Source organism: Peromyscus eremicus, chromosome 15, assembly GCF_949786415.1.
Source record: "Peromyscus eremicus chromosome 15, PerEre_H2_v1, whole genome shotgun sequence".
Taxonomy (NCBI): Eukaryota; Metazoa; Chordata; class Mammalia; order Rodentia; family Cricetidae; genus Peromyscus; species Peromyscus eremicus.
Window position 1 is genome coordinate 31,983,132 of NC_081431.1, and position 15,843 is coordinate 31,998,974.

At 45.0% G+C, this 15,843-nt stretch overlaps 1 protein-coding gene across 1 annotated transcript; it reads right to left on the reverse strand.

Annotated features, from left to right (window-relative positions):
* Window positions 1-3,763: 3,763 nt before the first annotated feature.
* Myoc (myocilin) lies at window positions 3,764-15,081 on the reverse strand. The gene is made up of 3 exons (XM_059280693.1): window positions 14,358-15,081; window positions 6,376-6,501; window positions 3,764-5,042 (listed from the first exon to the last, which is right to left on the reverse strand). The coding sequence occupies exons 1-3, from the start codon at window positions 14,956-14,958 to the stop codon at window positions 4,258-4,260; spliced, it is 1,512 nt and encodes a 503-aa protein (XP_059136676.1). The 5' UTR covers window positions 14,959-15,081; the 3' UTR covers window positions 3,764-4,257.
* Between the last annotated feature and the right edge of the window lie 762 nt (window positions 15,082-15,843).

The window sequence follows — 15,843 nt, forward strand, 5'->3', positions numbered from 1 at the left end:
GAAACTGTAGACTGGATGCAATTTGAAGTAGAGTTGTGTGGGCAAGCCTCTTTAGAAAGGTGACATTTGAGTAAACATCTAAACCCAGTGACAGAGTTAAGTGTATGGTTGTTGAAGACAGAGTGAAGAGCTGCTGCAAAGGTTGAAAGACAAAAGCATCCATGGCATATTTGAAGGACAACAAGGAGGCTACTTGGGGTTGGCTGGACCCAAGTGCATCAAGAAATTAGTAGAAGATAAAGTCACCAGGAAGAAGAGGAGGAGATGAGAGAGAGGTGGAGGTAAGAGCGGAGGAGGAGATGAAAGAGGAGGAGGAGATGAGAAGAGATGGAGGTGAGAGAGAAGGACATGAGAGAGAGGTGGAGGAGAGAAAGGAGATGGAGGAGAGAGAGGAGAAGGAGATGAGAGAGAGGCGGAGGTGAGAGAGGAGGAGGAGGAGGAGATGAGAAAGTAGAGGTGAGAGGAGGAGGTGAGTCCCAGAAGGCTTCTAAAGGCTCTGGCTGTGACTTTGAACAAGGTGAGAATTTATAAGAGCTTTCAGAAAAAGAGGATCATCTGGCTTGCGTGTTATGGAATTGTCCCGGTGGTTTTGTGGAGAACTGACTGCATGGGGGAGGGGTGGGAGCAGTCCAGCCGCTGTCCTAGTAGCTTGGGAATGAGACAGTCATTTGAACACGTACCGGTTGAAGTAAAGAGAAGAGTGGTCAGACTCTGGACCCGTGTGTCTGAAGGAAGTGCCAATAAAAGATGCTGATAGATTGGTTGGATAGAGATTATAAGAGATATGGATAACGGATGATTCCAAGATGTGGGGCCTTGGGCCGGTATGATGGCTCAGCAGGTAAAGGCACTTGCCATCAAACTTGATGAACTGAATTCAGTCCCTGCATAGCTACATATGGACAACATATGTTGTCCTCTGACCTCCACATGAATGCCATGGCATGTGCATCTACCCATACAAGTAAATAAATGCAGTAAAACATTAGAAAAAGATTTTCAGCAATGGGAAGGATGGAATTCCACCAGCAAGAGGCGCCGGTTGGTGTGATGAGGCAACCCAGGAAATCCATCTCTGCCAGTAAACGGCCAGATGGAGATGTCGAGTGAGCAAAGGAATATGCAAATTTGGTGTTTGAGACTAGTTACTGCACTCACGATGACACTCGGGGCGTCATAAGCATGGAGACAGTACTTAAAACCCCAATTCTAAGATTGCCAGAGAGATGAACAGCCCTGAGCCTGGAGTACCTCTGTCATAATATCCAGAGGATAAAAGGAGAAAGCAGTAGAATAAAGAAACAGGAGGTGACAACAAACACTAAAACAACAGATGACGAAGCAGTCAGGGACACAGGAGAGCAACGTCCTGGAAGCTGAGAAAGGAAAGGCTCCTTCTTTTCACCCCTTCTTCCTCTGCTCTCCTTTCCCAAAGCTAGGGTATAGCTTATGGAGGGAGAGAAGGAACCTGGGCAGGGTAAGGTGGGGCTGAATGGACTGCCTCACCTGTCTGTGTGCTGTGAGAAATCACATCACAATCATTCGTGACCCAAAGACACTTCTCAGCTCCTCCTCATTCAGACACCTGGCAGCTGGTGGGATGAAAGAGTCCGTGCCTTCTGACTTCTGGGTCTTTGGGTCTGAGAGAGAGAGAGTATGGTTAAAACCCAATTGTCAGAGCCTGAATTGTATTCTTCCACCAGAGTCCTGTGTTGAAGTCTTAATTCAAACTGAAAAATCCTGAATGTGAAATGCTCCAAAATCCAAACGTTTGAGGGCAATTACATGATGCCCAAAGTGGGAAATTCTTCACTTACCCTTATGTGATGGGCCGAACAAAATGAGGTCACCCTAAAGATATGTAAAATTGCCTTCTGACTATGTGCATGCAGTATACAAAAACCTTGTGTGGGTAGCTGAAATCAGAGAAGCTGGTGCTCATCAGGCCCCTGGGAAAAACAGCCCATCCCCAGCAGGGACAGCAGCAGAAGAGCAAAGGGAACCCGTGTTCCTATGCTTCAGACCCACTCCTGAAATGCTCCGTAACCCTGGGGAGATGTAAAAGTCTTCCTCTCCTTTTCTGTCTTTCAAACAACATACCTGAGAGATCCAAACACCAGACTGTGGAGCTAGCAGATGTGGAACCCGCAATGAAGACACGCACGTTGGTAACGAATGCTGGCCATCTGCCTGTATTCTCCCATGTGCGGTGAAAGCAGGCCCATCTTAAGCACAGATGCACCTCAGCCAGAGACAGGCAGACGGGAAGTTTGGATTGACTGATGCCCCAGTGGGATAAAGTTCAAGCTGAACTGGCAAGATCAAATGCGCTACCGCTATTACACCACGTAGAAGGAAATTAACTTCAGTTACCAAAAAGCATAGCTCTGGGATGATGGCTCAGTCTGTAAAGTGTTTGCTTTGCAAGACGAAGACTGAGTTTGACCCCCCAGAAGCCATGTGGAAATTTAAAAGGCTGAATGTGGTGGTGCATACTCGTGATCCCAACACTGGGGGAGGAGACAGGAGGAGTTCTGGTGCTCACCGGCTCACGTGCCAGGCTAGTAATGTCTGTCTAAACAAACAAACAAACAAAAAGGAACAAGTAGATGGTGGCTGAAGGATGATGTCCCAGGTAGTCCTCTGATTTTCACACACCTGCATGGACACACGGGCACACATATGCATACGCACATACTCAAATACACACATGAAATGTTTACACACAGGAAGCAATACTACAGGTACTACAGGGATGAAGAGTTACTTATGAGCTGACAGCTTCAGTTTTTACAAGATGGAAAGGGTTCTGCATCTGGTGGTGATGTTGGCACAAAACCATTTAATGACGCATTACGTACATTTAAAAATGGTCAAGATGTGACCTGTGAGGTGCTCAGCTGGCTAAAAACTCTTGCCATCACCAAGCCAGACTCCTTAAATTCAACCCATGTCTCACACCATGGATGGAGGAAACTGACTCCTTTATTTGCCCTCTGACCATATACACACTAGTAATTTTAAATGGTTACAATGGTAATTTTTATTATATGTGTTCTACCATAATTTTTTTAATTGGAAGAGAAGTTCTGTAAGGTATGCTCCCCCGAGAGTTGTGGCTTAAGAATCTGATACCTAGCCGGCCATGGTGGTGCACGCCTTTAATCCCAGCACTCAGGAGGCAGAGGCAGGAAGATCTCTGTGGGTTTCAGGACAGCTGGTCTACAAAGCAAGTTCCAGGAGAGCTAGGACTGAGAAACACAGAGAAACCCTGCCTTGAAAAACAAAACAAACAAACAAAAAAATCTTGTATCTGGACCAGGACTGATGGCACATGCCTGTAATTCCAGCACTCAGGAGGTAGAGGCAGGCAAATCTCTGAGTTTGAGGAAAGCCCAGTCTACATAGTGAGTTCCAGGACAGCCAAGGCTATGCAGAGAGACCCTCCCTCAAAAAGAAAAAAAATTAGTGTCTGTAACAACAGATAAAACCTGAAATGAATCTAGAAAAGGGCAGGCTGAAGGAGAGATGCCAAGATTGTTCAGGAAGAGGCAAGAACAGAATTCGATGGAGGTGGGAAGGCGTGCATTCCATTGCTGACCTGAACAAAACAGGAAAGAGCAGGCTTAAGCCTCTCAGACAGACAGACACACCCATGGACACACCTGGGATGTCTTACAGTCATATCTTCCAACCCAGAGGCATTGTCTGAAGACTGGAACGTGTGCTTTTAAGCAAAGATTTCTACAGATCTCAAGGCCAGTAACGTTGTGTAAGATAACTTTATTTCACAGGGCAAAGGGTTAAATACTACCCAACTCAGTGCTATCTGAAGCTTTAGAAACTGTAGTAAATGAACCTTCTGCAGGAACAGTTCCAGTCACAAGAGTGGTCCCCCTTTAGAAACGCTGCTGCTTCTCAAAGCTTATGATCACCATACAGCTTACAAGGACAATGGCTTCATGAAGAAACAACCATGCTTATAGATTTTGCTCCAGATTGCTGCAAGCTATGAACTTTTAAGATGAACACCCTTTTAAAAGCTGACAGAAGAGAATATAGTACACGCAACTGTCCAGGTTCCTAGGCTGCATCTCTGTCTAATCAGATGGTGACTCTGTACATTGACCTGGATGAATGAAAGCTTGAAAAGCAGAGAAAAGCTCCGTGCAGCGGGCTGGCTCTCTCTGCAGCTGCTGCACCCAGGAACCCCAAACTTCACCTTCCTCTGCCTTTACAGGTAGGGATATGGGGTCCTCACATCTCAGAGAGCTTGATATCGTAGGTGACCATGTTGAAGTTGTCCCAGGCAAAGAGCTTCCTCTCCAGGGGGTTGTAGTCGATCATGCTGCTGTACTTGTAGCGATTCTTGAATGGAATGGTCAGGGTCTTGCTGATTCCAGTGCCAGTGTCATAGGCAAAGTTGACCATTGCGTGGGCTGAGGAGTAGCTGCTGACTGTGTACAAGGTGCCACAGATAACAAAGGCATTGGCCACAGACTGCTTACGGATGTTGGTCTCCCAGGTACGCTCGATTTCCAGATTCTCTGGGTTCAATTTGGAGAGGACTATGGCTCCTTTGGCTTCCTCTGTGCTGTAGATGACCCAGAGGCCGCTCTCATCCACAGCTAAGTCGATGTCTGTGTAGCCCCCCCAAGCATATGGGAACTGTCCATGGTAGCCAGCCCCAGGAATTTCCTTCTCGGCCTTCACTGATTCGGTGTTCAGCTCATACCTGAGCACAGTTCTGGACTCAGCCCCCTGGAAATAGAGGCTCCCCGCATACACCACAGCACCCGTGCTTTCCAGGGGCCGAGGTAGCACGTGAACCTTTGAAGGGTAGCCCTGCTCGAACTGGCTTATCAGACTGTACTCGTACACCTGGCGGATGCCTGTGCCAACAGTGTCGATCCTCCATGTGGTCTCCTGGGTGTTGGGGTGGGCGGGCTTGGGGTCTCTCATCCATACTCCATACTTGCCAGTGATTGTTTCCGCAGTCCTCAGAGTGACTGGCTCTCCTACCCAGACTAGCACTCCACATCCTGATGAATTAAAAAAAAAAAAAGCCATATATCTAGTATCCATAAGTCTTCCAAACACAGAGAGCAGGATTGTGGGAGCAGAGCAGAGAAGGTGGGGACAGAGTGGATGGACATCTGAGCCCTGCCACCCACTTACCATGTGACCAGTGAGGTGCTTAGCTCTATAAGCCTTGGCTTTCTTGTTCATTTTATTTTATGTGCGTTGGTGTTTTGCCTGTGTGAATCTGTGTGAGGGTGTCAGGTCCCCTGGAACTGGAGTTACAGACAGTTGTGAGCTGCCATGTGGGCACTGGGAATTGAACCCAGGTCCTCTGGAAGAGCTGCCAGTGCTCTTAACTGCTGAGTCATCTCTCCAATCCCCTGGCTTTCTCATTTATAGAGGAGGCTAAAGGTTTAGGGTAATGAGGTTGTTGTCAATATAGATGTGATTAGACACACCCAGGTGCTGTGTCTAGAGAAATACACAGCAAATATCATGTGATGAGTCTGGGAGATGAATCTTGCACTCTGTAAGGGAAAAGGCTGTATTGAGCTCTGACTGTGCTTGTAATTCTCTCCTTGAGCTTGACAGGGGTTTGTGGATGTTTATTACATTGCTCTTCATGATTTTCAAGTTGGGTTTATTTTATTTAAACAAGAAATCAGTTCATTGTAAGTATAATCTCTATGTATAATCTCCCTATATATAATCTCAAATTTTTCAAGCCTAACTTGAGGGGCCACGTATTTAATGCATCCATTTAAAGTATCATAAAAACAGAGTGTGATTTTTTTTAATCTAATAAATAGATGAGAATTTCAGTTTAGTGAACTCAACATAAATCTTTCTTCTTTCATGGGTGCCTTGAGTTTTCCTCACAAAAAGCAAACAGTGATGCTTTTCCCTCAGGGAATTGCACTTGAAATGCTCAGGACACCCTTCCATACCCTTCAGTGCTAGCAGGGATTGTTAGTAACACAGTCTGTATTATTTTCTGAAAACAACAGCCTTATTTCATGGAACACTTAGAGAGGGACAGATGTACTTTTCCTTGATGGACAAAGGTCAGAAAAATACCTTTAGTAACAGAAATGCTAAGATGATGCATGGTATATACCTGCCCCTCCAAGGGTGGGAGGTGGGAGGATATAGGGCTTGTGGGGGAAAGGTTGACTTCCTGTACACCCTTCTAGACAAGGCAACAGAGAGGGTTCTACTCCCCTCTCCCCAGCTCTGCTTCAAGGAAAGTTACCTGTCTTGTCCCCTGGGTGAACAGTTGCTCTACCCAAACTGAACACAACAAGACACACAATGGCCAGGTGGGCTCAGAAGGGAAGAGATCTAACTTCATACCATTGTTTCTCTCTTTGTTCCTGGGCTGGCCGGATGGACTTTCCTTCAGTATCTGAGAAGCAGGAACCTCAGTTAACTCTGACTTCAGTTCCTGGAAGGCCATCGTGTCCAAATTCCACTGAGAGACTGTATTCGAAGAAAGAGACAAGTGGTAGTCAGCGAAGAAATGGCACAAGAATGGACTCTGGGGGGTAACACTTGATATGCTCCCAAATTCTTGATATTTGAGATTTGCTTTGGGGGCCAGGTAAAGGAAGATGCAATATGATTGAACCACATCAGTAGCTTATTGGAACTGGGGTGATGTCTTCACTGGGGTTCACTTTTCTCTTTACCTTTATGACTTTGAAAATGTGCATAATTAAAAAGCAATTATAAAATACAATAAGAGTTTTATGTGATTTATATAAATTCCACTGGGGAGATTGATTGCTTGTAAAGTATGGTTTCAGGAATTCAAAGACAGTCCTGTTGTTAGGATTCTCTTAAATGTTTGAATTTCAACAGCTAAATATTCGCTGCAGCTTAAGAGGCTTTACTGGTTATGTGTGTAAGAATACTTGTAGAACTAGATCAACTTTTGGTTTTTAACTAATCTTTTATTTTCACTTAACATAATTATGTCTACATACATTGTTGGGGTAAGATGATATTTCCGTATATGTACACATTGATTAGTGATCAGCTCACAATAATTGCATATCCATCAATAATAATCATTATGAGCTGGAGAGATGGCTCAGGGGTTAAGAGCACCGGCTGCTCTTCCAGAGGTCCTGTGTTCAATTCCCAGCACCCACATGATGGCTCACAACCATCTATAATGAAATCTGGTGCCCTCTTCTGGCCTGCAGGCATACATGCAGACAGAACACTGAATAAATAATAAATAAATCTTAAAAAAATAATATTCATTATTTCTCTGTGTTGGGAACATTCACAACCTTTTGTAGATATTTTGAAATATGTAGGTAATTGTCAGTAACACATTAAGCTTTACATGTACCTTTCTGAGATCAATTTGCATAAGGAAGACGTGTTCAAGTTTCTTCTAGGAATTCCTAGAAAAGGGAAATGGCCACCACATGAAGGTCATTGTGAGCCACCTTTTCTTAGCATCAGATTCCTTACTGTTTGCACCTGATTAAAATTATTTCCTATTTGACAGTAGGTTGATTTCCCATTTGGTGACTTACTGAGAGCAAGGTGTATATTAAGAAAAGAACTGTGCACACCTGACTCAGAAAGAAGAAAATGAGATGTCCTCTTTGGCGTCAGAGACAATAAAGAAAATGGAAAGAAAAGACTAAGGCTAGGTATTTGCATAGATGGCTTTCCTAAAAATAGCTGAATTATTGACACAGACACCAAAAAAGTGTGTGTGTGTGTGTGTGTGTGTGTGTGTGTGTGTGTGTATGTATGTGTATGTGTGTGTGGTGATAGTTAGCTCTTGATAGCTTTTCCCATAGTTTAAAAAAATCTACTCATGATGCCTCCCAAGTTTCAGAAGCTTCCTGCTGTAGGCTAACAGAGTTCACTGTATCTAGGCTGTTCTACCTCTTGGACCATATGATCCAGCCAACCTTAATGTTACTCAAGGTATTAGTGGTGGCAGATAGGTATGCTGTATGAAGCAGCTTTACAGCCTTTGTATGACTTTAGTTACAAGATGGTCCTGGCACACCTGGAGCTCTTTAATTTTTGGGTACTGCAAACAGTACACAATTAGGACTAAAGTGATGGGTATGATGCTTCCCTTCAGAAAAATATATAGATTAAATCAGGTATTTTGGTATGAGGAACTTGTATACCCAAAAAACAACTTTGGGTAACCATCAATAAATAGGCTTTTTAATGGCTGTTTGAGTTTCAACCCATCAGAAGCTGGACCTTCCTGGTGCCACAGAGGGCCTAAAATTCACCTTGGAGTGACTCTCTTTCTTTGATTGTCTCACACAACACAGAACACCCAATAGCTTCCTAAGTTATATGCATATATAAAGATTATCTAAATGAAATCATTAAATAGCAGGAGAGACAGAACCCCAAACAGACATCTCTCATCACTAAATGAAGCTTCACTACTGGAAATGGGTTACATGGGAACCCCCAAACAACTGAGGATGTTGCAAAGACTATAGGGTTCTCTCCACAAAATGATGGCAAGGCCCTATTGCTAAAAATAATACCCATACAACTCATTGAACACAGAAGTTGAGCAGGTACCTACCTAGAGCCTTCACCCCTACTGGTTAGTGTTCTTGGTACCAAAGGGTACTCTGCTTGCTACCAAAGGGGAAAGATAAACACTAGCCAGCTACACACCCTTTGGTTTACAATGGTGTCCTGCCTGAAAGATAGGCGAGGGCAATCGTGGCACAAAGCTTGTGGGAGTAACCAACCAATGTCTGATTTGATTTAAGGCCCATTCCATGAGATGAACATGTGCCTTACACTGCTTGAGTGACCAAGAACCCAAGACTAGATAGGACAGGGACCCAGAGTGAAACCAAATACAAAATACAAAAGGGACATAGCAATAAAATGACTCTTAACATTCTGCTGTATGTTAGCATTCAGACCTGCCCTTTGGGGACCTGGCCAGTGCACAGGCGGTACCTTGGCCTGCTCAGGATCCTGACAGCTTCATGCACTCATTGCTGTGTGATCTCTCTGCACATGTGCTGCGTCCCTTCATAAAGGGTGGGCTCCACCCACTTTCTCTACCTCTATCCACAAGGAGTCTGCATCTCATCTCTCCCCACTTTCCCATCTCTTTTTCTCTTCTTTCTCTTTTCTCCTCTGCTCCCTTCTCTCCCTTCTCCCCAATAAAATCCTCTATGTGACCACTGTCTGCGTGGTGTGAGTAACTTTCGGCCGTTCCCCTTGGCTCCACCTGCCAAGGCCATTGCTGGGCCATTTTTTAAATTTAACACTAGAGTAGTATCTCGCTCAGCCATCATCAGAGAAGCTTCCTCCAATAGCAGATGGGAACAAATACAGAGACCCACAGCTAGCCCTTACTAGAGAGTGAAAGACCTTGGAATACTCAGCCCTAAAAGGAATGTCTCTATCAAATCCCTCCCCTCAGGGCTCAGGAACCCTGCAAAAGAGGGGACAGAAAGGATGTAAGAGCCAGAGGGGATGGAGGACAACAAGAAACAAGTCCCTTTAATTCAACAAGATTGGCACACATATGAACTCACATAGAGTCTGAGGCAGCATGCATAGGGCTTGCATAGGTCTGTACCAGACAGTGCCCTAGAGCTGAGAAGTGGACACATGCCCATTCCTAACCCAGGAGCAATCTCTAATCGATAACCACTTGCAAATAAAAGATTAGTTTTCTCCAAGGAAGTCTCACTGGGGACACAAATTACTGTTAAGGGTGGGCCATATGCCCAACCGTAGATGATGGCCAACAGAAGATTAACTCGCTGACATCTTTGGAGTTTCCTTGTCTCAAGATGTCACATCAGGGCTTTCTTTTTTTTACCCTACATGTTTTGTGTATATATTATGGCTTGCAGTTGTGTGTTTTTATGGGACTCCTGAGTGCTTTTCTTGGGCTGTTTTCCTTCTGTGTATTTGTTTTGTCCTATTCTGGCTTGATTTTGTTTTATATTTTATTTTATTATTATACCTTAGATGCCTGTTTGTTTTCTTATGAAAGACAGAAGCCGGGTGGTAGTGGCAAACGCCTTTAATCTCAGTACTTGAGAGGCAGAGGCAGGTGAATCTCTGTGAGTTTGAGGCCAGCCTGGTCTACAAAGCGAGTTCCAGGGCAGTCAGGACTGTTACACAGAGAAACTCTGTCTCAAAAGAAAGAAAAAGAAAGAAAGAAAGAAAGAAAGAAAGAAAGAAAGAAAGAAAGAAAGGAAGGAAGAAAAAGAAAGAGAGAAAGAAAGAAAGAAAGAAAGAAAGAAAGAAAGAAAGAAAGAAAGAAAGAAAGAAAGAAAAAAGGAAGAAAGGAAGAAAGAAAGACAGAAAGGGGGTGGATCTGGATGAGAGGGGAGGTAGGGAAGAACTGGAAGGAGTAAATGGAAGAAAAACCATAATAAGAATATATTATATGAAAAAATCTATTTTCAGTAAAAGAAAAAGAGTAATTCTCTCTGTTAAACTTCCCTGGCTTAATGTACTATGTGGCTACTGCATCCTTATTGGGCTCAGACAGTGGCTGGTGACTTCAAGAGAGCCACTGAGTTCTTGTCCAGTGACCCCCGCCTGGGGCAGAGCTCAGGCCATCCACATAGCACAGTCACCCACCAGATCTTCTGCCAGAGAGGCACAGGAGTACAGAATTCTGTTCTATCCTGGTCCCACCGTAAACCCCCCAGCCCACAGTTGGGAACAGGAGACCTCAGCTCTGTCGTCTCTCTTCCTGCCTTCCCCTGCTCTTTACAGGGAACCACGCCTCATACACTTTCCTTGTGGTAAACAAGAGCTGTTGTAACAGACTATCAGGGAAAGGCTTCCAGAGGCCACTTGGCTCATTTCCAGTTGGCAGGTGCAGTGGTTGGATTAGGAACCTCCTGGTGGCCTCGTGTAGTCATCCCAGCCAGGAGCTTCTGGCAGCATTGGGATTCCCCGGGGAGAGCCATCTGGCATGTCTGCTGAAGGCTTGGAAGCTCTGTGCAAAGGGACCTGGGCTGAGCCAGATGTTGTAGTTTCCTTCAGTTCTGCCTTGGCCCAGCTCTGGGGCTTTGGGCAAATGAGTCCACCTCCTGAGGCCCAGTACTGTGAGCTGTACAAATATATCAGGTTGTTTTTGAGGATTATATAGGAACTATAAATAAAATAAACCTGAATGTGGAAGTGTCTAAACTCTGATTTTTCTGTAATGTTTAAAAATCACTAACATTTCATTTTGAATATAGAAAGAGAACAAATGATCAGGAGAATAGTATCTGTATTGTATCAGATGTTTGAAGCTTTTGAGCCTTGTGTTTATTTTTGTTTATTTTTGTTCTTAGTGGTATTGCAATTCAATCCTTCCATCATTAAAATGTTTTGAGCCTATCTGCCTACTCTGTTCTTAACCTCATACTCTAGGGGATCTGGACCTAGGGACTCAGCCCATTATTAACTAATTTGTATGCCAATGCAAATGGCATTGTAAAGATTTTTGTAAATATTTTATATTACTGTAAAAAAGACAGTATTATTTAAATGCAGAGAATAGGTTAAAAGAATGCTATGCTATTTCAAGGTGGACACAAGACTTCAGGAAAGTGAAAGTTAGCGAGCAGCCAGTGTCTCAGTTGTCCTGGGTACTGTCCTTAGATCCAGTGTGTGCTACAGGGATGTTAGGGTCAGGACGGCCCGAGGTTCTTAGTGACTGGGTGACATTTGCACACAATGGTAAAACTCAAGCAGAGGAGAACACTGCAATTACAACCCTTTGCCTGGGTGGCCACTCTGTCAGGCATGGCCCAGGCTGCTTCCTCCTCTTACCCCTGCTCAGCATGATAACCCAAGGTCCTGCTGAACACCTTTGGTGCTCAACCCCTTCCTGCTCACCTCTCCCCAGCAAGTTACTATGACAACCTGAGTCTTAAGAGGTATCCCTTGCTAGGACCACATGTCAGCTCCCTGCCCAAGCTTCTCTGACTGTATAATTCTACAAGAACCAGCCTGACATCCTATTTGTCATAGATGAGGGACTGTCAGATCCAGGAATAAGTGTCCCCTGGGGCTAAACTTCTGTTCCCCATGTAGTAAACAATTTGATGAGGCCCCCTTCTTTCCATTTTGAACTTTTCATTCCTGGAATCACTTACATAGTTTTTTGTTGAGAGTGTAACTTCATTCAAGTCTGAAACCTGCATAGAACTCTTAGTGACAATACTTCTTCATATGCCCTCTCAGAGCCCAGCTGAAGTCTTAGCCACCACAGGGCAGCTGTGTGACTCTTGGCCCCTTAGCTCTTTAGGACCTCACTCTCCTCCACTGTCAAATTCAGGATTGGATGTCTTCCAATTTGAATGTAAATATTTAACCATATAATCATTAACAGGAGGAAGAGAGGGAGCGATGGAATACACATGCTGTAAAAGCAGAAGTGGGCACTATCTGGGGAGGCAGACATCAGGGAGGGAACAGGGAGGGCACTAGTTGGGGAGGGAGTTAGATTTTCAACCAAGTATAATAGCATATATTAAAAAGACCATAGAAGCTCATGGTTTTGTGTGCTAACTTAAATTTCAATAGCAGGGAAAAAATCATCCCTATTTTAAAGTTATGCATTTGGACCCCACATCAGTGATTACAGTGTGAAATCTTTGCTGTGTTCCGGATAAGAACTAAGCATGCTGAGAACAAAATAGCTTGGCCCCTGCCAAGCTTAGCAGTGACTCGAGTTTTCTAACCTCACATCCATGCAGATCTTACCTTTCAAGTGAAGATCTTTTTTTTTCTTTTTTTTGCCCCTGAGACAGGGTTTCTCTGTGTAGCTTTGCACCTTTCCTGGAACTCGCTTGGTAGCCCAGGCTGGCCTCGAACTCACAGAGATCCGCCTGGCTCTGCCTCCCGAGTGCTGGAATTAAAGGTGTGCGCCACCACTGCCCGGCGGAAGATCTCTTTTAGAAAATGCTTATCCCATTGTGTTATTTTGGAGATTGTCAACCCTGAGAAGATGGTAGGATGCTGCACTCCCCATGCACCATTTACTTGGATACAAGGTACTCTTCAGCTGTGACCTCTCTTTCTCTTGCTCTCTCAAAGGTAAATTGCATAGATCCTGACAGCTCAGCTCTAAGCGCTTCTTCAGCACGTGCTTAGGACAGTGTCCCTCATAACTACGATATTACCTGAGAAATGGAATGTTAATATAGTGGCCTCCCCAATAATTATTTTATGTCAAAGTTCCCCAATCACCCCAACTCTACCCCTCCTGTAACTGTCTCCTGTCCCCTGTCCGTGTAGGAGCTGATTCAGGATGTCCACATATTTTGTTTCCAGGTCTTTTACATTCCTCTGTCTAAAACAAGCCCTCCTCATTTTCATTATTTCTTGACATTAATGCCTTTGAAGGGTCAAGACTAATTGTCCCACATCTGAATTTGTTTCCACATGAAATAAGTGACTGTTTAGGAACATAAAAAGCGACAAAGAAAATACTTAGAAAACACAATACTGCTTTCCAGCCATCAAGAATAATGTACCAATCTCTTAATCCACCCAAAGACCCATCTCCAGGCAAGAGCCAGAACAGACAAATGGAAAAGCCCCTCTGTGAGAAGGGCCACTTCAGAGCTGTCCAGGGACCTTTGCTTCAGCAACAAAAGGCAAAATTTCCAAAGCCCCACACCAAGGGACTGATAGAGAAATTGTTTCCTCTTTATTTACCACGGTAGGAGATTTAAAAACAAAACACCACCAGGCACAGTAAAGCACACCCTTAATCCCAGCGCTCAGAGGCGGGCAGAGCTCTGAGTTCAAGACCAGCCTAGTTTACAGAATGAGTTTTTAGGACAGATGGGGCTGCACAGAAAAACCCTATCTCAAAAAAACCAAATAAATAATGATGATAATAATAACAACATCAACACCAGTTTTCACTGCACAGATCATTTGGCATTTCATAAATAGAGGCCATTTTGGTAAGAATAATAATTTCTGAGAAAAAACAAATTCTGAAAAAGAGTTATCCAAAGGGGACAGCCGGCCATTTTCTACCGACTGTTCACCATATGCCCCCACCTGGCCTTGTGTTTCTCATCTGGCTGTGGGCAGTGATGACTTTGTCATGAATGGACACAAGAACTCACATCCCACTGACCTAAACAAGGAGCCAACTTGCTAGAAACATGCAAAAGTGTTTGTTTGCTTCGCTCACCTTAACGCAGCTATTGTGTGCTGGATCTGCTGTTTCGGAGAGAAAAGACAAAACACAGAGAGAAGCCCGGGAGCCCTGTAACCGGTCACCAGGATACATGCCACTGTCTGGGTTGGGCAGCCCCTCCACCCTGCATTCTTACCTTCTCTGGAGCCTGGCAGCATCTCCTGAGAGGATCGTTGGGTTGAGGGACACTGGCCTCTCCTCAGCCTTGCTACCTCCTGGCTGCTGCCTTCCAGCCTCCTGGCCAGGTCTTCATTCTCTTGTTCCAGCTGCCGCTTCTCTTCTTCTAGAGCTGACTTGTCTTGCAGGAGATTGTTATAGGCCACCTCCAGATCCTGGCTTTGGATCTTCAGCTGGTCCCGTTCCCTCCTCAGGGCACCTAGCTGGCCCTGTAGCCCCTCCCGGGCCTCCTGGGTCCCAGCAGCGTGGCCCAAGGTCATCTGGTGAAGGAGACTCTCCAGGGAGCTGAGCCGGGCTTTGGTGGACTCTAGGTCTGCATGTTGGATGCTGCTGTCTCTCCGAAGGTCTTGGATGGCTGACATGGCCTGGTCCTCCCCGGGGCAGCTGGATTCAACGGGGCTAGCCACAGTGAAGGTGTACTGGCATCGGCCACTCCGATCATTGGCCTTCCGTAACTGTGCGGTTCTGGCTCCCATTCCCCACACCAGGCAGGCCAGAAACAGCAGCTGGAGAGCTGGCATCTTGGGACCACAGCTGCAACGGCACGCACAGAAGGACATTGATGTGGAGGCTGGATGAGTTTCTTCTGGAAAGTTCTGCTGCAAGGTATCCGGATGGGTGGTCCTGCAGGCTCAAGCCTGAGGTCCAAAGAGGTTTATATGTCCTGGGGAGCCAGCCCTGGAGGGAGGGAGAGGTGATCACGTGAAGCTGGGTTGGGCCAGCCACAGGGGTGTGGGGGGGAGGGGAGCGTTGCACTCACACTGCCAGCAAGATTCTTAGGAAATAAAGGTTATTTTGAATTTATTTTTTAGAAGTCCCACTAAATGGACCCCACTCTCCAGTCATACCCCTTAAGTTTCTAGCCTGTTTGTATGTACATATACATATATGCCCACCTGGTCTGACAGGAGTAGCTGGTTGTGTGCTTGTTTGAACGGAGATGTAAGTCTAGCTCCTGCTTCATTGAGGACCCCACCCTGGACCAGTCACTGTGTAAGGAACTGGGAGAACAGATGTGCCTGAGAAGACATGCCCTGGAGCAGAGGCAGAGACAAAGGAAAGCCTGAAGAAGAGGCTAATGCCCCACAGGCTCCGGGTTCCTACAGAGGAGCTGAGAGCAGGATTCTTCCCCCATCCTAGGTTTAGGATAAATATGTGGACATCCTTAGAAACACTCCCTAACGATAGCCTCTTGTCTCAGGAGTTTGTGCCAGTGCTCTGGACCAGGTTTTATGATGGGTGTGCCCCCCAAAAGCCTACTTGGGAGACCTGTGCAACCATCTCTGAAAGATGCTTTCCAATGTATAAAATATAAGGAATCAGAGAAACACAGGATACTAAGTTTACAAATATGAAAATATTTCAACACTTGAAATATGTGCTGTATAACATATTTAATATAAGGTCTGATTTCAAAGTACTTTTGAGTATATACAATATTTCAA

Bases quoted from the DNA above. Each gene is read 5' to 3' on its own strand.
- Myoc (XM_059280693.1), bottom strand. From the start codon at position 14,958: ATGTCCTTCTGTGCGTGCCGTTGCAGCTGTGGTCCCAAGATGCCAGCT. The intron at 6,502-14,357 runs GTAAGAATGCAG...CTTCGAATACAG, and splicing joins GCTGCCAGGCTCCAGAGAAG to TCTCTCAGTGGAATTTGGAC. The intron at 5,043-6,375 runs GTATGAAGTTAG...TTAATTCATCAG, and splicing joins GAACAAAGAGAGAAACAATG to GATGTGGAGTGCTAGTCTGG.